General features: G+C 40.6%; 1 protein-coding gene across 19 annotated transcripts in view; it reads right to left on the reverse strand.

The window, feature by feature from the left end:
* The window catches only part of TENM3 (teneurin transmembrane protein 3), a 1,383,253-nt gene that overhangs the window by 152,638 nt on the left and 1,204,684 nt on the right, over window positions 1-25,931 (reverse strand). For all 19 annotated transcript variants that reach the window (XM_072123399.1, XM_072123501.1, XM_072123484.1 and 16 more), the window contains 2 exons: window positions 23,278-23,516; window positions 2,433-2,555 (listed from right to left, as the gene is read on the reverse strand). In XM_072123399.1, the coding sequence (XP_071979500.1) occupies window positions 2,433-2,555; window positions 23,278-23,516 (362 nt within the window). The remainder of the gene's footprint in view (window positions 1-2,432; window positions 2,556-23,277; window positions 23,517-25,931) is intronic.

Below are 25,931 nucleotides of genomic sequence, written 5' to 3' on the forward strand. Positions count from 1 at the left end.
TAAAAGCAGAAGTTATGTCACTTTGAATTGTTGCTGTCCATCAATCAGGAAAAGGTTATGAGCACATTTCCAAAAATTTGACAGTGGACAATGCTTTTGAAGTGTACGTCCAAGGCTGTATGTCAGGCTGTGAAAGGCTTCTACATAAGCCTTTAACTAGATTGCTAAATGTTCAAGTTTATTGCCGCTCAGTTAGAATAAGACAATAAATGGTCTCTATTCATTTATATTCTATATACTGTAGCATCAATATTTAGGGGTATGGTTCTAGTGGGTTCAAAGGTCATTATCACACCTAAGAAAATATATTTATCCAAATCCTGTTCTCTATGCAATGAATGTATGTTAAAGCTTCTTTTGTAATATTCTGAGCTGAATAGATTGTGCTTAGAATTCCAGTGCCATACTATACAGCATGTCACATAACGGTCTGCTGATTTAATTCCAATGCTTGTAATAGCAGATTGTGAGCAGAGAGTTCATATCTGAAGCTATCATCACTTGTTCAAACACTGACACATATGCCACATTTATGCAGAATAATTTGGCCAGGTACATCCATTTCTAATGTGCAAAGGAAACCATTAAGGGAAGCGGCTTGGTTCGGAGGAGAGCAGACTGCAAAATGTGTCTCGCTAATCAGTAAGTCACCCAGCAAGGTGAAGTATATATAGACAATCAATAGCATGCTATCACCCCATGACATAACCTTGGATGTAATATGAGTGCTATGGAATGACTTCAGGTAACATATTACATGTTTGTGTGCAAATAACCACACAACATAACTTCACACGGCTGAAATTCTGTCATACACAGCAGCCTGCATGAAACGGGAAACCATCGGGTAAAAGGGGAATAAATCAATATTCTTTCAAGTGATACAATATTAGATCAACTTCACCTGCTCTCTGCAGAGGGCAATAAAGGCAAGTTTACCCCTTACTCTCTGGAAAGAAATATTGCCATAGGAAAGAAGATAACGAAGATGTGGTTGATCTTCATCGCTATCTATATACTCATTGGCATGGGGACGTGTAACATTGAGATGAATCAAGCGTGGTGGCTAATCTACAGGAAGTTTGTATGTTAATCCCTTGTTAATGTGGATTTATAACAATTTCCTCTAACTCTAAAAATGTTAAAAATATTAAATAAAAATAAAAAAATGTGGACAATTTTCATTTTAGATTGAGAGCTTCGATGTGGACAGTTGAAGACAATGGGGGAGACTACATGTGAAGACTATGGGGTAGAAGTTTTATGGTGGAAAAGGCACATAAATCTCCACATCTCCGCCAGTTCAGATGGTTTTCTACCCTGAAATGCCCAAATTGACGAATGGGGTAAGCTGTTGGGGGCGAATGCATGAATGTCCTAGCCTGACACATTTACTATAGTCTCGGAGGAGACTATAGGTAAAAACGCCACTAGGTGACATCTGGTCTAAACACGTCCGACAAAAGAAGCTGAAGCCTCTTAGTAAATATGGGCACCAGATTGTTGATGGGGGTTTTAAAATGCCAGTCTTAATAAATTCCCCCCAATCTGTCATGAAACGAGTTGTTGTCATACAAATTATAAAATTATGTAAAGTTCTGGTATACAATAATGATGTTTTACAGCAATAAACTACAAAACATGTACTATTTAAAGAGATTGGAAAGGAAAAGGCTTGACCCATCAGAGAGAATCTAATCTCCTACGTCATGTGTCCTCACTTGTCCTCCCACATAAGTGAGATAAAGAAGTACTTATAGCTCCATTAGTGATGGTGCCACGCACTTTGTCATTGTCCTAGGAGAAGACTGAAGACCATGAGCCGACAGAAATATAGAAGTCAGAGGTTTAATTGGTGATTGTTGGATGTTATAGCATCGAGGACTGGAGGAACCTGGCATTCAAGCAGCCCGGCAATAACAATGCCTAAAGTTCTGAACTCAGTAGGTGCACGCTAACAATGAGAATGACAAAAATAAACACTGCGAGGAGAGGAGATAGTGGCAGAACAGATATACAAGGATATAAAAATAAGTAGCACATGACCTAAATACTGAAGATATGTTTAGATACTGTAAATTAGAGTGTATTCTAAATAGACTTCAATATTGGGGAAGCGGAGGTGGGGGAGTAGACAATGGATGAGAGTGTATGTTTATTTGTTATAATGTAGCAGTAGTAGTAATAATTATAATATTGTAGTCGTAGTTTCTCAACTCATTGTAATTGTAACCTTTTCATCTTATGATATACAACTTTTATTTCAGTGTGTTGCGGAGGTAAACCTGTCTACTAAATCTACTAAAAATAACATCTTCATTTACAAGGTTAAGATCTATTCCGGAAAACTAATTTGATACTGAGTTGTGCTAAATAGAATTTTACAGGAAAATAGAATAAACACTTGTAAAAGATTGGATGTAATTTCTTACCATTGTCACCGGCGGGCACGTTTACAGTATGAGTTGGCACAACTTCCAAATTTACTTTTCCATTCTCAAAAGTGTCGTTTTCTGTCTGCTGAAGCTGCCAGTTTAGACCAAATAGATGCATGGCTGAGGGAGAAAAATACAGTGTTAAGGGTTTTCTAGAAGGCACAAGAATGAGCGCTGATGTGGCACAGAACAGTACACAGTATAAACAGACGTGAGTGTCTGATGCACATAGACAGCTATACTGCGTCTATACACCTTGCTGCTTCATGGTATCCATTCCCTAGTGTGCACCAGACTTCACACTGATACAGAACACTCTCTGAATCTCACATCTCTTTGATTTCTGCAGTTCCTATAAGAAGTTGGTACAATGTTCCTTGTGTTTAGCTTCACATTCACTACATCACTGGGGCTCTGAGTAAAAACTTGAAACGACTTTCATTGATCTCTATGGCAAACAGAGTGCACATATAAACTTTACAGGAAATGCTTGGCAGAGCTCAGATGCAGAAAATAGTATATAGATTGCAGGTATTTCTTTAGACAGCAAACCATTTCACATATATACTGTTTTGTGGGCATCATTGGTTTTTGCTGGTTTTTACCATCCATGTCAATGCAAGTTGGGTCTAAATATTATGTTTCCGAAATAGAAGACATGTGGTTACTCCCTATATCAATAGCATTGACTTCTGTGAATAAGTAATACAGAGATTGTTATTTTATCTGGGCTCTGAATCCTAAATAGGCCCACATCTATTCCAGTAGACCAAACCCTGATAATGATTTTGTATAGGAACTGAAAAATTACTGACTTATGATAAGGTTGTATCAGTTTCTAAGTAAATCTTTTATAAAATTGTGAAAATGTAAATTACGGTTGATTCTGTACTTCCTCAAATCCCAATTACCTGCTGTGTCATGATGAGATTATTTTGGAAGCCTTGAATATTTGCACTGAAATAGGTGTATATTCATATATTATGAATACTACAACAGTACATGCCTAACAGCTATATATATATATATATATATATATATATATATATATATATATATATATTATATATATATATATAGTAACAGACGGACCGTCTCTGAGTTCTGACTTACATACAAATTCAACTTAGGAACAAACCTAAAGAACTTATCTTGTACTAAGAAACGTCGCCACTGTTTCAATAAACTTCACCATTTGGAATTTTGGATTTTTGGAGAGCTGCCAATTTTTTTTCTTTTTTGTTAAATCAAACCTAATAACTATTCGATGGCCTTGCAGAGATTGACATAACAGACCAGAGTATTGGACTCTATTAATTGCCTTTTTTGTAGCATTTACGATAAAAGTTTAATACTAAATAATCCATGCAATGTGCCATAAGGATAGATACAGTACATATGGCAAAATGGGAGCCTAGTATTGATATTATGCACCATATATGTATCCTTAACAAATAAATTACAGAAAACATTTCACTAATAACATAAATAAAAACCTGCAGTGTATGAGAGAACATAGACGTAACAGTCCGAGTTCCAGGGAATGCAATCTCATGCCTCGTAATGGAGGTCCATAAGACATCTGTCTTCCACTGGCTGAATCGTGGCTGAATCGTATCTGAATGTAGTTCTGGTTTTACAGAGCACAATTTCAGTTTTACATTTCTTTCATATCATATCAACTTGTTGCGTTATTGAAGCAATTTCTGCTGAGCTGGCCTGCGCGTGCTTTTTATTTGCTGGCAGGAACACTGTATGAGTAAGGGATTGCGATTTGGAAAGTACATATTGGAAGCTTAGAGAAACGGAAAGTGTTATGTTATATCATTGGCTTAATATCCAGGAAGCTATAATCAGGTTTGTTATTTTCACGTTGTTTACATGTTGAATTGTTACCTAGCGGAAGTCTTAATGTTTGGAAGACATGAAGTGTCACGTATTAAAAAAAAAGAAGAAGATTAGGCTGAAATGTTACATTTGCCAGAGATTAACTTGTGAGGATCTCTTTTACATTCTGTTATCCAACTTGGACAGATTCACCATATATATCTGCCGAACAACATTCAGTTCTTGTATGTCTCCAAAGCCTGGTCTGTTGGCAAATACCCCAAAAGATTTGCTATAAAACCCAAGAGTGCTCTTCCTCTAACTCATGGAATAGAGTTCTAAGTTCTACTTTAACAGATTCCATATGTTGTGTTGCCTCGTTGTCCTATAAAATATTCTAAATGGGGAAGAGTTCATTGAATTTCGGTAAGTCTGAGTCATTTCATGCAGGCAGATTCTGTAATGCTTAAAACATAAGGTACAGCACATAATATTGCACTACATAAAGTTAGTTATATGCTTAGATTTTGTTTGTAGTTTGTTCTCTTGTGCTGGCATCTTGTAAAATAGAGATAGACAATAGCTTAAAATATAATTCGAAAAGGAAAATTATATAATATAGAAATAGCCAAAAGCGGTAATATGCGACCACATCGTGTGACATCACATGGAATATAGATCTGTTACATTGTTGCACTTGTTGGCCAGATTTACTTACCCGGCCCATTCGCGATCCAGCGGCGTGTTCTCTGCGGTGGATTTGGGTCCGGCCGGGATTCATTAAGGTAGTTTCTCCGCCGTCCACCAGATGTCGCTGCTGCGCTGAAGTCCGCCGAGACCCCGGTGGAATGCCCTGAAATTCAGCGGCCTATTCCTAGTGAAGGTAAGTGCAATTTTCGCAACATATTTTTTTTTTTAAAGGCGGCGTTTTTTCCGAATCCGTCGGGTTTTCGTTCGGCCACGCCCCCCGATTTCTGTCGCGTGCATGCCGCCACCGATGCGCCAAAATCCGGTTGCGGGCGCCAAAATCCCGGGGCAATACAGGGAAAATTGGTGCAAATCAGAAATATTCGGGAAACAAGTCGGGAAAACGCGAATCGGGCCCTTAGTAAATGACCCCCACTATCCCTCGGAGTTTGGCCATTGCCTGAATGATGATGTGGTTGGGCTAAACGTTACAGCTAAAACCATAAGGCAAAATACAGATTGTGTAACAGCACCCTGCCATCTAAACCTTATCCATGGGTTATAATTGTTCTGAATTAAACTCTGAAGTCATCTGAAGGTTATGGGATAAGTTTAACAAAATCTAAAAAATTTTCACAGCTCCACAGGTGTTATTGTTACGCCAAACAAGCAAAAAATATATTTATAAAATTAAACAAATAATATCTTACTGATTCATCTACTGATCACTTTTTTATTTTGGTCCTTTCTTATTTTTCAATTTCAAATTAATAAAATATAAAGAAACCTTCCCTATGATATCAACTATGTTCTCCTTCCTCCTTCTCACTGTTCTGTTACAGTCTGTATGACAACTTGCTGGAGCAGGAAACTCACTCTACTCTCTCTGTAGCAGGAACTTCCCATAATCTGACTGCAGCAGGGGGCGGTCTGCACTCTGTCTGCAGCAGGAGCCTATCCCCACACGGTCTGCAGCAGGAGCCTATCCCCACACGGTCTGCAGCAGGAGCCTATCCCCACTCGGTCTGCGGCAGGAGCCTATCCCCACTCGGTCTGCAGCAGGAGCCTATCCACACTCGGTCTGCAGCAGGAGCCTATCCCCACTCGGTCTGCAGCAGGAGACTATCCCCACTCGGTCTGCAGCAGGAGCCTATCCCAACTCGGTCTGCAGCAGGAGACTATCCACACTCGGTCTGCAGCAGGAGACTATCCACACTCGGTCTGCAGCAGGAGACTATCCACACTCGGTCTGCAGCAGGGGCCTATCCCCACTCGGTCTGCAGCAGGAGCCTATCCCCACTCAGTCTACAGCAGGAGCCTATCCCCACTCGGTCAGCGGCAGGAGCCTATCCCCACTCGGTCAGCGGCAGGAGCCTATCCCAACTCGATCTGCAGCAGGAGCCTATCCCCACTCGATCTGCAGCAGGAGCCTATCCCCAATCGATCCGCAGCAGGAGCCTATCCCCACTCGGTCTGCGGCAGAAGCCTATCCCCACTCGGTCTGCAGCAGGAGCCTATCCCCACTCGGTCTGCAGCAGGAGCCTATCCCCACTCGGTCTGCAGCAGGAGCCTATCCACACTCGGTCTGCAGCAGGGGCCTATCCCCACTCGGTCTGCGGCAGGAGCCTATCCCCACTCGGTCTGCAGCAGGAGCCTATCCCCACTCGGTCTGCAGCAGGAGCCTATCCACACTGGGTCTGCAGCAGGAGACTATCCACACTCGGTCTGCAGCAGGAGCCTATCCCCACTCGGTCTGCAGCAGGAGCCTATCCCCACTCGGTCTGCAGCAGGAGACTATCCACACTCGGTCTGCAGCAGGGGCCTATCCCCACTCGGTCTGCAGCAGGAGCCTATCCCCACTCAGTCTGCAGCAGGAGCCTATGCCCACTCAGTCTGCAGCAGGAGCCTATCCCCACTCGGTCTGCAGCAGGAGCCTATCCACACTCGGTCTGCAGCAGGGGCCTATCCCCACTCGGTCTGTGGCAGGAGCCTATCCCCACTCGGTCTGCAGCAGGAGCCTATCCCCACTCGGTCTGCAGCAGGAGACTATCCACACTCGGTCTGCAGCAGGGGCCTATCCCCACTCGGTCTGCAGCAGGAGCCTATCCCCACTCGGTCTGCAGCAGGAGCCTATCCCCACTCGGTCTGCAGCAGGAGCCTATCCCCACTCGGTCCGCAGCAGGAGCCTATGCACACTTGGTCCGCAGCAGGGGCCTATCCCTGTTCGGTCTGCAGCAGGAGCCTATCCCCACTCGGTCTGCAGCAGGAGCCTATCCACACTCGGTCTGCAGCAGGAGCCTATCCCCACTCGGTCTGCAGCAGGAGCCTATCCCCACTCGGTCTGCAGCAGGAGCCTATCCCCACTCGGTCTGCAGCAAGAGCTTATCCCCACACGGTCTGCAGCAGGAGCCTATCCTCACTCGGTCTGCAGCAGGAGACTATCCCCACTCGGTCTGCAGCAGGAGCCTATCCCCACTTGGTCTGCAGCAGGAGCCTATCCCCACTCGGTCTGCAGCAGGAGCCTATCCCCACTCGGTCTGCAGCAGGAGCCTATCCTCACTCGGTCTGCAGCAGGAGCCTATCCCCACTCGGTCTGCAGCAGGAGCCTATCCCCACTCGGTCTGCAGCAGCAGCCTATACCCACTCGGTCTGCAGCAGGAGCCTATCCCCACTTGGTCTGCAGCAGGAGCCTATCCCCACTCTGTCTGCAGCAGGAGCCTATCCCCACTTGGTCTGCAGCAGGAGCCTATCCCCACTCGGTCTGCAGCAGGAGCCTATCCCCACTCGGTCTGCAGCAGGAGCCTATCCACACTTGGTCTGCAGCAGGGGCCTATCCCTGTTCGGTCTGCAGCAAGAGCCTATCCCCACACGGTCTGCAGCAGGAGCCTATCCACACTCGGTCTGCAGCAGGAGCCTATCCCCACTCGGTCTGCAGCAGGAGCCTATCCCCACTTGGTCTGCAGCAGGAGCCTATCCCCACTCGATCTCCAGCAGGAGCCTATCCCCACTCGGTCTGCAGCAGGAGCCTATCCCACTCGGTCTGCAGCAGGAGCCTATCCCCACTCGGTCTGCAGCAGGAGCCTATCCCCACTCGGTCTGCAGCAGCAGCCTATCCCCACTCGGTCTGCAGCAGGAGCCTATCCCCACTCGGTCTGCAGCAGGAGCCTATCCCCACTTGGTCTGCAGCAGGAGCCTATCCCCACTCGATCTCCAGCAGGAGCCTATCCCCACTCGGTCTGCAGCAGGAGCCTATCCCACTCGGTCTGCAGCAGGAGCCTATCCCCACTCGGTCTGCAGCAGGAGCCTATCCCCACTCGGTCTGCAGCAGCAGCCTATCCCCACTCGGTCTGCAGCAGGAGCCTATCCCCACTTGGTCTGCAGCAGGAGCCTATCCCCACTCGGTCTGCAGCAGGAGCCTATCCCCACTTGGTCTGCAGCAGGAGCCTATCCCCACTCGGTCTGCAGCAGGAGCCTGTCTCCATTTATTCTGTTTCCCCATTCTGTTTGTTAATGTGATCCTCAGATCCAAGTGGATATTATCCCAGTGAATACAAATGCTATGGAGATTCAGCTCCAAATCCAATATTCTGCTATGTTAAGATATTGCTCTCCATTAGAAGAGTAAAAATTAATAAATTAAGCTGCAATTGTTATCACCATGTCCTTTTCTTTTCATCTTTCCCTCAAACATTTCCTATCTGCGCTCTCACTACGGTGTAACCTCTGTGTGATGTTATTGGCACAACTAGTACAGTAAATTCGGGGAGGTTTAATGTACAAGAGGAGAGCTGTCGGTTGTGCTTCATGCTTAATTACTCTTTTTGTAGACCAATATATCAATTTTAGATGTAGAAATTAACTTTCAGAGCAGGTCAGTAAGTCCTTTGTGTTCCATCTGATGAGAATGGGAATTCCTCTGTGCTGCCTGAAGGGCCTGGAGAGAAGCACATTGTCAAGACACCAGCAGAGCGCGGGCTCACACAGGGTGATAAGGTAAGATGAGAGGGCCTGGAATGGTACCAAATTGGTAATGTAAGATGAAAGCATCTGCATGTACGGATTACTGTGTGTTATATGGTTCCCAGCAGAGCCGGGCTTTGATTAGGAACACATATTTTTCCATAAATTAGCTTTTGTTTGGAGTTTCCCGCTGTGTGTATGTGCTGTTTGTTGGAGTGTAGAGGTCTATTTGGGGCTTTGGTATGTCCATCTGTATCTGTCACACCTTGATAAAGTGTAGGCTATTGTAATCAGCGGTGTTACTTCTCATAGACATGCACAGGGAAATACTCCATACCCTTATATGCACAGCTGGCCGCAAAAACTAAAAAAAAGGAGCGTGTGCACACAGATGGTAACATGATTGGGAATAGGCACATGATACCAGCAAGGGATGAGAGCGGGGACACATACTCCATAGCAAGAAAATAGATGTACAGTATAAAATATATAAAAGTCTCAATTAAAAAAAGAAAATCTGTCTATTCATATAGGATGTATTATACTTAAAATATTATGTTCTCTAAAATTATATGGTATATCATTGAATGCAAAAATTGGCACAGTTGCAAAATAGCTTATGTCTTATGAAGACTCAGATCCCTACAGTATTTCTAGAAGTTTATTTCACATATACCAGCTTGTGCTTCTTAAAGGGGTTGGTCACTTTACCTTATGTTTTTGTAATGTGCATGTAAATGTGGGGAGGCAGGATATTAGGGGGTTTACCGATGCACAACTATTAATAGTTCTGCTCCGCTTTTTTGATATGTAAAGTGAAGTAAACCAATACAACTTAGCTAACAAAGAAAGAAAAAAGATCTCTGCCCAACAAAGTTACCGCGAATGCAGAGCCTTGTGGACTTAAATGAGAATTCACACATTCAAAACCTTCATAGAGAAATATACCAGGACTTTAAGGCCTTAAAATGCAATTAACAAAAATAAGAATGTATTAATTCTCATTCACAAGCGCTGCATATAATGGTCATCTACTTGTACATCTATAGACGTGCTGTAGATAATTCTTCTTATGTATTAAAATCAGTGTTTCTATTACCATCACATTTGCTGTATGGTTCTCGGATTTATCTCGGTGCTTATAGAAAACATTTCCCCCAATCCATTAATTCTCTTTTTGTTCTGCGGGATATTGAATGGGGAGCATCACATTAACCTGATTAGCAGCGACGTCCATTTGTTGTGTTTGCAGAGATGCAGCCTCCTAAAATAGTGCGGTATAAACAGTCCGCAGAGACATAAAATATTAGTCTAAGAAACAACACATACTAACCCTGCCCTCATGTATATACTCGAGTATAGGCCAAGTTTTTCAGCACTCGGCTTGTACTTGAGTCAAGAAAAAAACAAACAAAAAGTGAACTCACCTTCTGACGTACCCCAGCATTAATTGTGGCTCTGACATCGGGTCCCGGTCCGTTGCAGTCTTTGTGACGTCAGCCGCATGCTGACTCTCTAATGTGTGTGCCGACAGCGACACACACTATGATGTCATCCTGCGGGTGACGTCATGGTTCCTGCGACGGACCGGAAGCCAATGTTGGTGCGGCGATGGATGCCGGGGAGCGCTGGAAGGTGAGTTTACTTTTCTTTCTTGAAACGCGTAGGTGTTATGATATTACTTGTACCTATGCTGGATATGTTTTATGGAACAATTGGAATTTCTCAATTAAAGTCTGAAGACAAAACTTTTTAACTTTTTAAATACCTGGTGCGTTTTGGTCCGGGATTAATCTGATATTTTGCTCCACTGCTTACTCCAGCCTGAGGAGGGATCTACAGCACATACTGCGACAGTAACTGCCCCTGAAATACTAGTGAGCTGGACCTTTTTTGGCAAAATATTTATGTGCTTAACTTGTGTACTAACCACTAAATGACATGGAAAGCTTCTTCTTTCTTTAAAAAGGCACTAACTTTCACAAAAACATTGGAAATGTGTCCTAAGGCTCAATATAAGAAACTTTTTAGTTCTTACTTCACTTATCAAGATGTACTTTAGTAAAAGGGTCATATTACAGCTTTCCATAGAAGTCTATATAGGGGGGGCAAGAGACGTAGAGATAAGGAAACATGCTGATTTTTTATTATCTGGTCATTACTTTTATATATTGTCCTATATGGTTTTGGAGCTCCCGGTTTCAGAGAGATATGGAAGCTAAGTCTTCTGCCTTCCAAATAAACTGTCTATGAAAGACATGATAACAGCTAGTCTATTCCCAGTAGCTCAAGTACAACTGAGAAAAAGGAAAGAGCCTGCCGAAGGGAAAACTGATAAAAATATAGAATACAATTATTTAATTAGTCAATGAACAGTAGGCATAGAGCTGTAGTGTAGTATAAGATAAAATATAATAGAATGATAAAGAATATTATAAGTCATCACCACGGTAAATAAATGACAATAAGATGAATAATAGCTATAATAATAATAACAAACATATCATTATAAATGATTCCCGTCATTAAGGTTCTAATTATAAGGAGATGCTCTACCATACAAATAAACATCTCACATGGTCCCATCTTGAAAATGTTTCCAAGTTTCAGCTGACAAAATTAAGAAACGTGGGTATTTGGAAAGAGGATTGAGCGAAATTGCCAGATTTCTGAGGTTATTTTATCACGCTGACAGTTATGTGTCTATAGAATTTTTTTTTAATCTGTCTTTTCCACTTGTCTCTGCAATAACATCTTTTGTGTCACTAGCGTTTGGGGACTGCCAGTAGAAAGACTCTGCCATTGCGGTTGAAGTTATTCAACTGTATTTTTGAGCTCACAATCTATCCATCTGTTTTAGATTCTTTGTTAGTATGTCAAAGAACAAACTCGTTAAATTTGTCTGCCAACGGTTTTTAGAAAGCAGATTTTCATCGTACCGTGCCAACTGCTTCTGATGGCGGCGAGAGGGAAAAGTGAGCATTTCAATAGCAAAATATTTCCCAATAAAACTCTATAACTGCTTGTAACTATTATGTTTTCTTATCAACTTAGTATGCAAGATTTGTTGGGTTGTGAACCTCACACTTCCCATGCCGGTGGTCCCGGTGTTGCGTCTGTCTCTCACACGCTCTCAGCAAGATAACCTTGCTAATTTGCTACAAATGAGGAGAATTATCTGCCGTGTCTGTCTGGACCTATGTAATTATAGCTGGCGACAGATAAAAAGAGTGATACTGGAGCCATAATAGATTTGTCTTCGGTTTGTATAGTGACAAAGCAACAGAGATTTAAAACTAAAAGTATAGTAAAGACGTTATAATTAACTTCTCTTCATAATACAAGCTTTAGCTTTTCGGGTCAGAGACTGAATGAGTAAAATTTGCAGATGTTTTATGGAAAATCTACAGTGATGTCAGTTCTGTATAAATGAGCCCATACAGATTAGAATAACATATATAAAAATACAATATCTGCCAATATTTTAATTTATCTTGTGTGGGCAGGGATATTTCAACTATACCCAGTAACTCATTGTAACATTGTAACATTTTATTATGGGAGATTAGGTTAAGACATGAGTGAATCATCAGAAACTTCATCAAATTTTTTAAAAGATTTGGTTCGGGTCCAAAAACATACTTGTAGGTTGATTAGATTGTAAACCCCATTGGAGACAGGGACTGGTAATCTGTGTGTGCTACATAAATAAAGGAATTATTATTATTAAAGTGAATCAGAAAAGATTCAGGTTTGATTCAGTACCTGAAAAATGCCAAATTTGGACTAATTCCACAAACCAATGAATAGATTTACTCGTCTCTAATTAGTTTGAACACATATACAGACCCAACCTATAATCCTTCAGTCCAGTGTGTAAGTGAAGTCTGATGTGTCATTGAACTGTACTTGGTCGGAAATCTGACACAAAGATAATCTATCCTAGTTTTCAGACATAATTTTTTTATGTCTGGAATGTGATTCAATAAAATTGTAGCATGTTCCACTCTGTTCTGAGTCAATGGGTCCGTGAAAATATACTGAACGCACAAGGATGCATCTCAGTCAGTTTTTCCTGCATGAGTTTCAGGGAAGGAGCTCAGAGCAGAGAATCTGACAAAGCTGAAAGATGATTAGAGCTGCATACAAAACACAGACTGTTGAACAGATATATGACTGAATGGTTTTTACTGAAAGAAAATCATATGATTTGATGCTCGGTATGTCTGGAACTGGCCTAAAGACCACTTGCCCAAGAAAAAACACTCCATGCACTGGAGAGATTTTCCAGAACAAACCTTGTATCACTGGACTGAACTCAGCAGCGTACAAGCATCAGTTTGGGAAATCTCTCCCGTGCATAGGCAAGTGGCCTAAGACTTATACCTATTCTCCTATAGTGGGGGAATAAAAAGTAAATTTTTGGGTGCATTGGCTGTTTTGTCGACAGCAATTAAATGAGTATAGCACCTGTTATTTTAGTATAAAATATTATATATTTTTTTAAATAATATATTTATTTAATGAATTTATTGATAACTTATCATATATTAAACGTGCAATACAATAGTACAAAAGTTATTCCACCTATAAAATCTATGCCGTTGCCCACAGCAAATAAGCTCGGGGGTTGGACTGCTGGAAACATCAGCAATTAACTGGCAGAAAGCACATAAACAGTTTCCCTGCAGCACTACCACAGGAGAAAAGAGGTATTACAACCTTCTTACTTGAAATGAATGCATAACACTAAATCCATCACTAGAGGTGTCTAGAATAAAACATTATACAACATTTCATATAAATCATTAAAAATTTATTATACAGTTTGCAGCAAAAAGTCATTTTGTGCCAAGGATTTGTTGGAAGTGTATATTTTTTAGGACAGTTAACAACTTTGCTATCAATAACTTTTGAAAGGTCCTTGAATGCAAAAAGCCTATACAATGATAACCATGTGATTATGACACCAGGCCTTTGACCACACAAATTCGATATTTGGACAGAAGTGACATGATATTGAATCGAGTGCTAAAAATAAAGAAGAAAACATGTATCAAAATATTGACTTCTATCTGTAAGGCTCACAGGAAAATAGATTGGCCTCTATTGATTTAGCATTTTTCATGACAATGCTATGGCCATGACTTTGTAAAGTTTATATAGGGAAAGCCAAGACAATGAAGAACTAATGTCAATTCCACATAGTTCTGCTAGAGAAGAACTATTCTATTTAAAAAATGAGGTAATTCTAATTTACCTGTCCTTTTTTTAGGTAAGTATTATGTTAAAATGCTGTCTCATAGGGGCATTTTGTGCTTCTAGGGCACTCGTGAAAAAAGTGACCCCCCTCTAGATTGCTAACAGAACATGAATTCTAGATGGGGCCACATATGAACTAAATACATTAAAGGTATTTTGAAATTATCCAGTGGGTAGGGAATAACTGCTAAATTGGTGGGGTCATGTTACTGGAGCCATCCCCAAAAACAGGAATGGGGTCCCATTCCCCATGGGCATGCCCACGTCTGCTCTATTCATGACTAAAGATGGTTTTCCAGGTGATCACCATCAGATTGGTGGGCTAAGTCACTCTGGATTTCCTCCAACCACTTTATTTCAGCAACCTCTAATTCGAGAATAACAAAAGAAACAAAGGTAGAAAGCTCCATTCACTTTTGTTATTCCATCAGCAGAGGTAGCCAAAATCAGAGGTGAAATTGAACGGCAGACCCCACTTTTCAGATAAAGACCTACCCTGAAGATTGCTCAGGAATATTGGGAATCTGGAAAACCCCTTCAAGAATTACTCCATTCACCTTTGTAGGATTGGAATATACTTTACTAGGGTATCTTCAGCAGTCCCATTGAAGGAAACAGGTGGGTGGTACATTTGATCAGCCCCTCTATTCATCCATGGGTACAGGAGGCTGCTTTCCTAATTAATACAAATGTATGCAAATTAAAATAAAACTAATCATGAGATTTTAATTTTTAAAAAATGCATTGGAAAACTGACTATGATGCAAACCTCTAATATATCATGCTGTATCAGTTTTCGTGAGGAGGTCTACACTACCGTTTTCTGCAAATAGAAATAGTGTAGGCCCTGTGCCCTCCATGTGCATATTCAGCATCAATGCGAGGACTGGATGTACAGATTGTGTAACCTTTTGTGTGTTCACACAGGAGAAGATCACCTTTAAGTCTTCAGATTTTACTTATTCCGAAAAGTCTATTCCCAAAGGCCTGCAGAACAGGGGCGAACCAGATGTGTCAGGAAAGGATGATCAAATGAAAAGCAAATAGATTTTGTTCTTTGATATACGGAGTACAGCTTGTTTGGACAGGTTTTGCAAATGGCAGACAATTCCATAAAAGGTGCGCTACATCTTTCATAACATCTCGCTCTGGAAGCATCTGCTAGGCACAGAAAAACGGAGCTGAAATCCTCTCCTTATTGCAAATTGTTACATTGGTTTTTGTCAGGGTCTGTTTGCAATAGAAATATTCATATAAAGTGAATTGTGACTCGGCTTGTCTGCCAGAAAAGTATGTTCTTCTCTGAGACTAAGAAGACCCATCTGTCTGTGTAAAACCAGTTATGGATTACAGGTCTCGCTGACCTGGCGACATGCCATGAAGATATTCATTGCGCCATAGTGTCACGCCACATGTAATCCTATTCACAGTAGGACGTGGATATTTTACCAGGTGAAGAAACTAAGACACATTTTTATTGCTAAACTGTTGTCATTGCAGTCCTGATAGTGTATAATAATGGTCTTTGTCAGACCAAATGTATAGAGCAGCAAATACAAAGATCACTATTAGCCCTCATGCACATTGTTTTTGCCCAGGTTTTTCTTCCGGATGTTACACTGACACATTCATTTCAATGGACTATTACACACAAACAATTCATGTATTTGTGGGGAGGCTTTAGAAAAAGCAGGACCCCTATTCCATGGGGTCAGTTTGTGCTTCCACCTTCCCATTGATGCCTATGAAACGTTGATTAAGGTGTCATTGGTGGGCGGTCCATATCTGTGCTATAATTGCTAGGTACAGTCATGTGACATTACAAGGGGTTGGGATTAACTAGTGACTACTTTTGCAATTTGCCTTTTGTATTTTGTTGATATACAAACAGGGATATCATAGAATATTACATACTGATAGTTTTTGTAGACAAACTGATGACAAATGGTCCACAGAAAGTGATCGCAGATCTGTTGTTTACAGCCCAAGAACAACACAGGTTCATGTCCAAGGAACCCAAAAAGGCACTACAAATCCCAAAGATTTGGTGCTCCGACCCCCTGATAAATCAGACAGAGGTTGTACTCCTGGGCAGTTCGATGCCATGTCAGGTCTAACATAGAAGTGCGCAATAGCCTGTGGCAGGTCCTGGCTATGGGTAATGTGCAGTCAGAGAAATGACCCCCCCGTGCCCCCTCTGTGACTAGGTGTAGCCACTTCACTCCCCTCTTTCAACACTTGGCATGGAGGTTGAACAATTCTTGGATGTATACCAGGAACTGCATCAATTTCAGAGCTTGTATCCCAGTTTTCTGCTTCACAACTAATTTTCATTTTTTCTCTTATATATTAATTAATCTCATATCTATCTAATATATATCTACATCTATCCATCCATTTATCATATATATATATATATATATATATATATATATATATATATATATGTATATACATACATCTAATGTCTATTTAACTTCATGGAAGATATACATACTGTCAATGTACATAAGAAATACTAGAATGTGGGATTGGACTAAGGCATTGAGGGACATTGACAAATGCAGTAAAGATAATATAGAGGTCCATGAAGAGGTCCGTGAGGAGGATGTAGAAGTCCATGATGTATCATTGTCTCAGTCTACAGCAAACACTCAAATATTGACATATGGGTATAAAATCTGCTAAATTCTACCTGTGTTTATCTATGTATCTACAGTATGTCTATGCATAGAATATACGTTAAAGAAATAACCATAATTTCCCATTTAGACAGACACAATTTCCTAGCAGACGGTCCTTCGCAGTGTAGCTCTGTTATAATCCGCATTTCCAGTATAATAATGACAAGGGCTCTGAGGAACTAGCCCTCGCTGCCCCTATAAAGGAATGATAGTAAAATTGTCTCTAAATGAAGTTCTGACATTTGAAATCCAGGACTTTGTGAAACTGGTCTTCCGAGCGGCTTGAATGCCAAGAACAATGATTATTAACCAATTGACTTTTTCTTTCCTCATACTGCAAAACAAAAAAGCCACACTCTGAAGTATCCTGCAAAGTTCTGTCCTCATTATAGGGAGACTAGAGTCTTCTAGACTTATAAGATGGTAATGGCATTTACTGTCCTTGTTGATGCCTCCACTAATGTCCATAGTAGTAACTTAAAGCAAAATCATAAGGCAGAAAATACTGGAGAGCCATATTTTTATAGGAAGGCAGCCATATCATGGGCAAAGGGATACAGTAGTGGAAATGTGCTACAATTGGTAGGCAAATAAGCAGAGCTTAAAGCGTAACTGTGATTTTACCAAGTGTAACTGTGATTTTACCAAATTATTATATGTGATTCCCCTTTGAAAACAAACAAAACAGAACGATGCCTACTTTGTGCTGCTCACTATTTTCTTATGGTATTTTCTGGTATGAAAGTGTTTGACAAAAATCTTTCGCACAAAAGTTGAAGTGGGCGGAGACTAATATCTTTTAGTCTATGTCCTCAAGCTGAGGCTAGTTAGCTTGGCCACAGATGCCATGATTCCTTGTGTTTTCTCTCAACTCTCTCTCATGTAATAAGTGGTAGAAATCATAAGTGTAAACCAGTCTATAGCATGTGCTGTGTGAGCACTAAGGGTTAAAAGCTTATCTGCACAGAGCAGAAAGTGCCCATGAAAAGGTGAGGTAGGGGAGCAGCATGAGGAGAGTATGCACTGTCTGGAACATATCCAGCTCTGCCACATAAACAGAGAGAGCTCTGTCACATGACCGCCTCCTCTGGGAGCATGGAGAAACAGCCCCTCCCTTCCCATGAAACCATCCAGTTAGTAGAGTTTGTTACTACTGACTCCATGGCTTGTCAGCAAAGGCAGAGGAAGCAGCAGTGAGGTAATCTGAGGGGTATAGCAAGGCAACTGCTGGATTTAGGTAACAAAGATAAAAGGTAAAGTTGTTTTACATCCCAAGAGCTATAGATTTATAGAAAAATAACTTTACATTTACACCTACATTTTAAAATGTGTGCTCTGGCTAGAGCAGAAGCTTACTGGCTAGAGCAGAAGATAACTGACTAGAGTAAAAGGTTACTGTCTGGAGCAGTAGAGACCTGGCTAGAGCAGAAGTTTACTGGCTGGAGCAGTAGAGACCTGACTAAAGCAGAAAGTAACTTGAGGGGGCAGAAGGTTACTGGCTAGAGAAGAAGGTAACTGACTAGAGTAAAAAGTTACCAGCTAGAGCAGCAGAGACCTCGCTAGAGCAGAAGGTTACTGGCTAGAGCAGGAGGTAACTTGCTGGGACAGAAGGTAACTGACTGGAGCAGGACGTTAGAGTCTAGAGCAGTGATGAAGAACCTTTTAGAGACCGAGTGCCCAAACTACAATTTATGATTTATACTCCCTTCTCTGTCACAGTTTTCATTGATACCAGCACTCTGAGGACACCAATAAAGCAGAAAATAGTCCCAGGTACAGCTGTCACTTTAAAATACCTCTGTGCACAGCAAGTCCTGGGCTGTCTGGGACTGCAGGAAGATACCTAGAGTCATCTCTGGTGATGGCCTGAGTGCCCACAGAAACCAGTGCCATAGGTTAGCCATCACTGGTCTAGAGCGATAGATACCTGACTAGAGCAGAAGGTAACTGGCTGGAGCAGTAGGTACCTGGCTAATGCAGAAGGTAATTGACTAGAGCAGAAGTTAACTGGCTAGAGCTGTAGGTACATGACTAGACCAGAAGGTAAATGGCTAAAGCATAAAGCACATTGTTTATTCTTGGTTTGCAGTATGATAAAAGATTGGCATGCCTACACCACGTAGGTCCGGGTAGGGATGGCTCTGACAGCCAAATGGTGCAAATAACTGGTGCAGGTTACAGCTGAAATCTACATCAGTCCCAGATAGCAATTCTGGCACACAAGTGCCACACCAGGTGAACTACGAGGTCAGAACCTCTTAGTAATTCAAGAATCCTGTATGCCAGCTTCGCTGTTCATTAGAACTGGCACACAAAGCAATCCAGCTATGTAAGAGTTAAATTTCATTTTCTTCCACTTCTTTAGCTTCTTATTAAATATTTTGTTATCGCCAAGCCTGACACAACAGCCATTTGCATTGTCAATTAAATATTAATGCTGCACCGCATTAAAGCATTGTAAATATTTTGTTATGCTTTGCACTTAGCATAAAATAGGGTTCAATTTCAGTAAGTACAAAATATTTCTATATACAAACATACAGTATTAAATTACTGTAAATGATGGCTGAAGATAGGGAAAAGCGATTATATTTTAATAGTTAATGTGAATGGTTGGGTCGTTAGGAACAATGCAGAAAAGTTGGTAAATGCATAAAATGAGCTGGAACTTGGCAGTTTCTGCTTTATGGAAGAATAGGGGGAGTTTATAACGTCTCTAATAATACAGATAATTCAAACATCACTAGGGACATTTAGAGATGGTTACAATATTACAGGAACTATATTCAGCCTGTAAACTTTTTTAATAAGCTTAAAGTATTGGTTTACCTTCACGTAACCTATGCTGGTATAATATGGGCTTGCATTTACAGTAATTTCCTATCAGACAATATCATAATAAAGCTGGTCAGCCACATGGATACCAAGCCCATACATTCAGCTGAGAACAACGTGTTACTCTTTCCTTTGCCTTAAGTAGATTATACTGGAATCAATGGCAGACATATGTCAGAGTACAGGCGGTCCCCTACTTAAGGACACCCAACTTACAGACGACCACTAATTAAAGACAGGCCTCTCTGCCCACTGTGACCTCTGGTGAAGCTCTCTGAATACTTTACTATAGTCCCAGACTGCAATAATCAGCTGTAAAGTGTCTGTAATGAAGCTTTATTGATAATACTTGGTCCCATTACAGCAAAAAATTTTGAAACTACAAATGTCAGTGGGGCAAAAAAAAATGTGTCTGAATCTACAATTATACAAAATATACAACCTCAACTTATATACAATTTCAAGTTAGGAACAAACCTGGAACCTATCTTGCACATGACCCGGGTACTGACTCTATAGGCATGAAAGTAAAGTTTCTGGGACACCCTTGACACATATTTCAGCTATATGGGAATAAACATGATGGGGGAGAGTTATCAAAAGTGTCTGAGGTAAAACTGTTCCAGTTGCCCATGGAAACCAATCAGATCTCAGCTTTCATTTTATAAACTGCTGTGTGAAGTTGAAAGCTGATCTCTGATTGGTTGCCATGGGCGACTAGAACAGTTCTGCTCTTAAACACTTCTGATAAATCTGCCCCGATGAGTATCTGACCCAAATGGGATGTGAACAAAGCTTACTACCGGATCAGTACTTCTCGTCTTAGTAAATGGTCATAGTAAGTAATTGAATGGCACATAACAGTTCATTACATATTTTATATAGCTATAGCCAGAACTATTAATCTTTGATTCCATTTATTAATCCTGTGTTATATGTACACAGAATACACTTAAAGCAAGAAGTCTAAAAGTGTGACAAATGTATCTCCGTGGTCAATGGCAATAATCTTGCACACTGCTGGTTTACATTGCATAATTTGGTCACTTATCCCTAATGTTTTGTATGAAAATTCTGGCATCTCACCTAACCTTTCACTAAGCCCCTCCTTGTCCTGGCCAAAGCAACATTTGCTTTCAAAATGTTTTTTGTGGAAATCACACCGCAATTGTGTTGAATTGTGATTAGTACTTCTTTGCCGTGATAATGTCAATTGGATGGTTAGATATCATACAGGGAATCTACTAAGACTGGCATTTTGAATACCAGTCTTTATATCCCCCATCCTCTGGCACACTAGATTTACTAAGTATGCTCCAGCTTTTAGTACATCCGGAAGCGATCTCCATCAGATCAGATAGGTTTAGACCATGTCTGAACTGGAGGAGGTTTCAGTTGTAGTCTCCACAGGATACTTGAGTAAATATGGCAGACATTAATGTTCCCGCCCTCTCCACTCTCTCCCCCGCCAAGCCCAAAGTGATTTGTAGGGTGTAAAACAGGCAGAGAAGAATTTTTTTTACATGTCTTCTCTGCCAAAACACTAGCGGAGAAGGCATAGTAAATCTCTACTCATACTGAATGTAAAGGGCTTGAACGGGTAGTGCAAGTTCAATTTAAAGGCTTCTTTACTTTGTACCATTTACTTTTCCCAGAATATCTTAGTGCTGGTACCCCTAGCAATAAGTTGTAATTCACAAAAAAAAACCTTGCAACAACTGTTTCATTTTACTACTGCGCCACCACAGGGTATATCAAGAATTACATGGTGGTGGTAATTTTCTGCCGTAGCAGAAAAATTATACCCCCAAATAGTTGACCAGGCAATCTCTTTTTCAATCCCTTGGAAATAATAGCTAGAAAGAGTATAAGCTTGGAATTATTTAATGTAGAGATTAATACATATTTTTGTGCTGGTTTCTTTTCAGAATTTAACACATTTTACTTTTGAAAAAAATATATAAATATATAATTTCACAAGAAAGAATGACCTTTTTGTAAAATGGCTTAGAAAAAAAAAACTTTATTGGTGAAACAGAAAAGCACTCAATCATGGTTGATAAGGGCTTGAGGAAGATAGCTGTAGGCGGCTCGTAGAAGACAGCTTTGGAAAAATTGCCTTTTCCCTTTGTCTCAATAGTCTTGTTCCAGGGCCAGGCTGCTTTATCCAGAGATATTAAAAAATAAATTGTGTATGTGAGGAATGGCGGCTGGTATATGCATATGATGAATACCGCTAGCCTAGCAAAAGTAGCAAGAAATACGATGTTGATATTTCATTCTTTAGGGATAGAAATGAGCGTCTCTGGAGTTGAATAAGAAGTAAACCTTTTGTATTAGTAGAAGTTACAGGACAACAAAGATGAATAGATGTGATACAACAACAGAAGGCTAAGCTACAAAAAGAAGTGAATATTCATTTCTATGGTAAGATTTGTAAATTTAAATCCTGGTCTTTCCTATCAAAAGTTTTAAAGGGGTATTCTGGGTTATACATACAATGCACTTACGCTGCCCAAGCAAGTGACCTCAAATCCACAGTGGTGGACAACCCCCATATCTTCCTTATAGGTTTGCTCACACAGTAGCCTCTGTAAATTATGAATTGTTAAAGGAATTTTCCAAGCTATATGCATATCCCTTATTCACAGTATAGGACATAAGTGTCTGGGGACCTGACCATTGGAATGCTCACATGAGAATGGTTGTCCTTTATCTTTCTTATGTTCAAGCATGTGAACTACATCTCCGTTCATTGCTATGGCACTACTTAAAGAAAGGAGGATAGTGCTCAGCAGTTTATCACCTGATTTTCCAGATTTGGTGATCTAAAAATTTTTGTGACCCATGCCTGGTTTCTAAATAAAAAAGGCAATCAAATTTTGCAACTTAACCTGAGGGGCTCCGGAGCTTTGAAGCCTGTCAGACTCATTTGCATATTTTTGGAAAAAAAACAAGGGTAAAAGATGCAAAAGGAAGGGGATATCCTGCCAGAGAGGACCAAGTATGCTTGGTTTACCATCCTTCATTGTGGTGATAGATTTCCTTTAAACTGAATTTCAATTTCTATAACTGGTACAACTTTATGTATACATACACTAAAAGTGCAATTCAAGCCATCAAAAAAATAGTGAAAAACCTGTATATGACAGATTAAAGAACAAATGGGAATTAGTTGGGGGTGCATTTGGAAACATCTTTGGATGGATGTCAAGGCACTCATTAAAAAAGAAAAATATACTGTAGAAAAAACTTTTCCTAGATTTGAAGTTACATCAACCAATAGAAATATTAAATGGCCTATAAAATATTAAGGAATTTCTTGAAGATGACCATGCAATGAAAGCCTCTGTGCTCTGTAGCCACAGCAGTCAGGATGCAATAAATGGAAGCCTCCGTCCTCGTTAATTAACTCTCAATTAAATATTAACTTGATTCTAACATAACAGCACTCTGAGCGTGTAAATCATTTTGTCTTTTTCTGACAAGATTAATGAAGCTGCTTTCACCTACGCTGCCTGACAACCTGACAAGATGTTCTGGTATATTTATTATCAGAGGAAATACTGAAAAAGCTCATGTCTTACCTATGAAATAGGAGAGTAGTATTGCCAGTAGTACCGACACCCCTACGGCACAGAGTGCGGTACATTTCCAGCTACAGTACTTTGAGGACTTTTTGAATTTAAAAGCACTTCTTGATAAGGTGTTCCGAGGAAGTGGTCTGGTAGGAGGAGTATAAACAGTGCCAGAGGCCATGGTGTATCCCGGTGTAGCAGTGCTGAACAGTGGGGTTGTCCCTGTTCCTGTTTTGAATAGAAAATGCCTGTAAAGACAAGAGAGTGAAGACATTGATCAATATATTTGCACATTTAAACGTTATTTTAAATAACTTGTTTTTCAGGGGACTGACCCTTTAAGTTGGGTTTGTTGAGTTATGCTTGGGTACCCATACCAGGACCCAAACCAGAACACCAAAGGGTAACACCCACAATCGCACCATTTGCACTGATTGCTGGAATCCTCTCTGAGCAGTTGTCGGGCAGAGAAGAGGGAGGGGAAATAAGTTATTGGGAAATACCATATGGTATTTCTACCACTCTCTACCATGGAGATACTGTACAGTGCTTTTATCCACTAGACTTTGGACTTACTGGGTGTCAATGGAAAGGTTTTATCTAACCAAGAGCTTCACTAGAGCTTCTACAGAGCTTCACTGTCACACAAGTTCAATGCACTAATACACATACATATATATATATATATATATATATATATATATATATATATATATATAGAGAGAGAGAGAGAGAGAGAGGTGGTATCTCAAAGATGTCCCTATACATTACTACATTATCCTTATTTTTAATTATACAAAGAGAATATAGTGATATATAAGGAGATCAAGTCAAGTAAGAAATTTACAGAAAGTGCACTTTCAGAAAACATCCAACAGAAACACTACAAAATACAATAAAATATATTACATTTTTTACTGTTTGGACTCACAATTTAGATTAAGATTTTAGTTACACTTTAAGTTTCGGCAGCGTGTGCATACCGCCGTTTTCCAAAGGATTGTCGCTTCACGTGACTTCATCTGAGAGCGGCAATCCTCAGTAAAATGGTGGAACTAAATGGGTTTAAGTCTGCTGTTGGTGACGGCAGCGATCATGCGTGTTACTGGTGAGTGAGCTGGAATGCCAAACCCGAATTTTTGGCTCAAATACAGGTTTGGGTCTGCTCATCCCTAGACTGTCCTGCCCTAAATATTCTTAGTTATACATGGTTACATATGTTATTCTGCAACCTGGGTGCAAAGCAATATACTCCTACAAATCACACAGGAGGCTTTGCCATAGAACACCCTGAAAAATGTCTTCAAATGTACACTAGACGAGACAGACCAACAAAACCCGAGACAAATCCATATTACTATCCAAGTAATGTGTGCACAGGTTAACAAATGTAAGGAATTTCTGATTCATGCAATTACCAGACATCGTTTTCTATTGTATACTGTAGAGGTTTAGATTAGAAATCCTGTAACATCATTACACTGATCTGATTATTGATTCTCATTGTGCCCCGGTACGGTACTTTACAGTCTACACAATAGTACACTGTCCCAGTTTATACTCTCATTACCGCTGAAAAGTAATCTCTCTACATCTCTTTTTCAGCTTCTTATACAGTTTCTTCCGCAATATGACCTCACACCCTGCTGGCTTCACAAATGCTCAGTTACGCTGCTTGCCTACCTCTAATAATCTGAAATAATGATTCCAGGGGTCTCTGTGGCTGATGGCGACAAAGTGCCATTAATCATGCATTCTTCCTTTGAATACATTTTTTGTCCCAGATGCATTATTTTGCAATTATTGGCAACATTGTTAGCCACTATATTCCTGCCCATTTCTCTAATTTACCTAAAGCATTAATCATTTTGCTTGTCTCCTACCTGGGACATCAACAGGGTTACAGATGTTTATCTCATCTGCGTCAAGGTGCAGCATCCATAACAAATCATTTCTGAAATCACTAATTAACATATAAAATACAGAGGGTCATAGTTCACCCCTGGGATATATCATTGGTGACCTTCCTTCACTATTTTCCATTAATAACCACGCTCACTACCCAATATAAAGCCTTATATTTAACATGTAATTCAACAAAACTTCAAAGCAGTGTTTAAGTTTAATATCCTTACAGTATGACTGAATAATAATAGTAATAATGATAATTATCATTATTATCTTATGATGCTGTAATGACAATACTGGGACCTTGCAGCACCATAAAAGTTAATTTAATGGAGGTCATGCAAGTGTATTACATTCACTTCTGGTCTATTCGTCAGGTTAGTTGGGATGCTTGTAACTATAGAGGGGTGAGTTCATGGCCGGATTATAGAGAGGGCTTCAGGGGCGCACACATTGGGGCCCCCACCACTTTATTCATAAGGGGCCCCCACTAGCAATGTCTGACAGTCAGCTCACAGATCAACCGATCTGTGAGAGAAGGAGAGAGAAATGTCAGGGAAACAGTGGCGCCTGAGACTAGTGGTGACTGGGACTAGTAGTCAGTACTACTGACACTGCTGCTGTACCAGCTAAGCCAGCAGATAGGGTAACACTGCTGCCATTATGTCCAATAGACTAGCACCTAGGGTAGTACCACTGCCACTGTGCCAGCCAGCGCAGCAGCTTGGCTAGCATGTAAATATGAGTTTAGCATA

Source organism: Engystomops pustulosus, chromosome 1, assembly GCF_040894005.1.
Source record: "Engystomops pustulosus chromosome 1, aEngPut4.maternal, whole genome shotgun sequence".
NCBI lineage: Eukaryota > Metazoa > Chordata > Amphibia > Anura > Leptodactylidae > Engystomops > Engystomops pustulosus.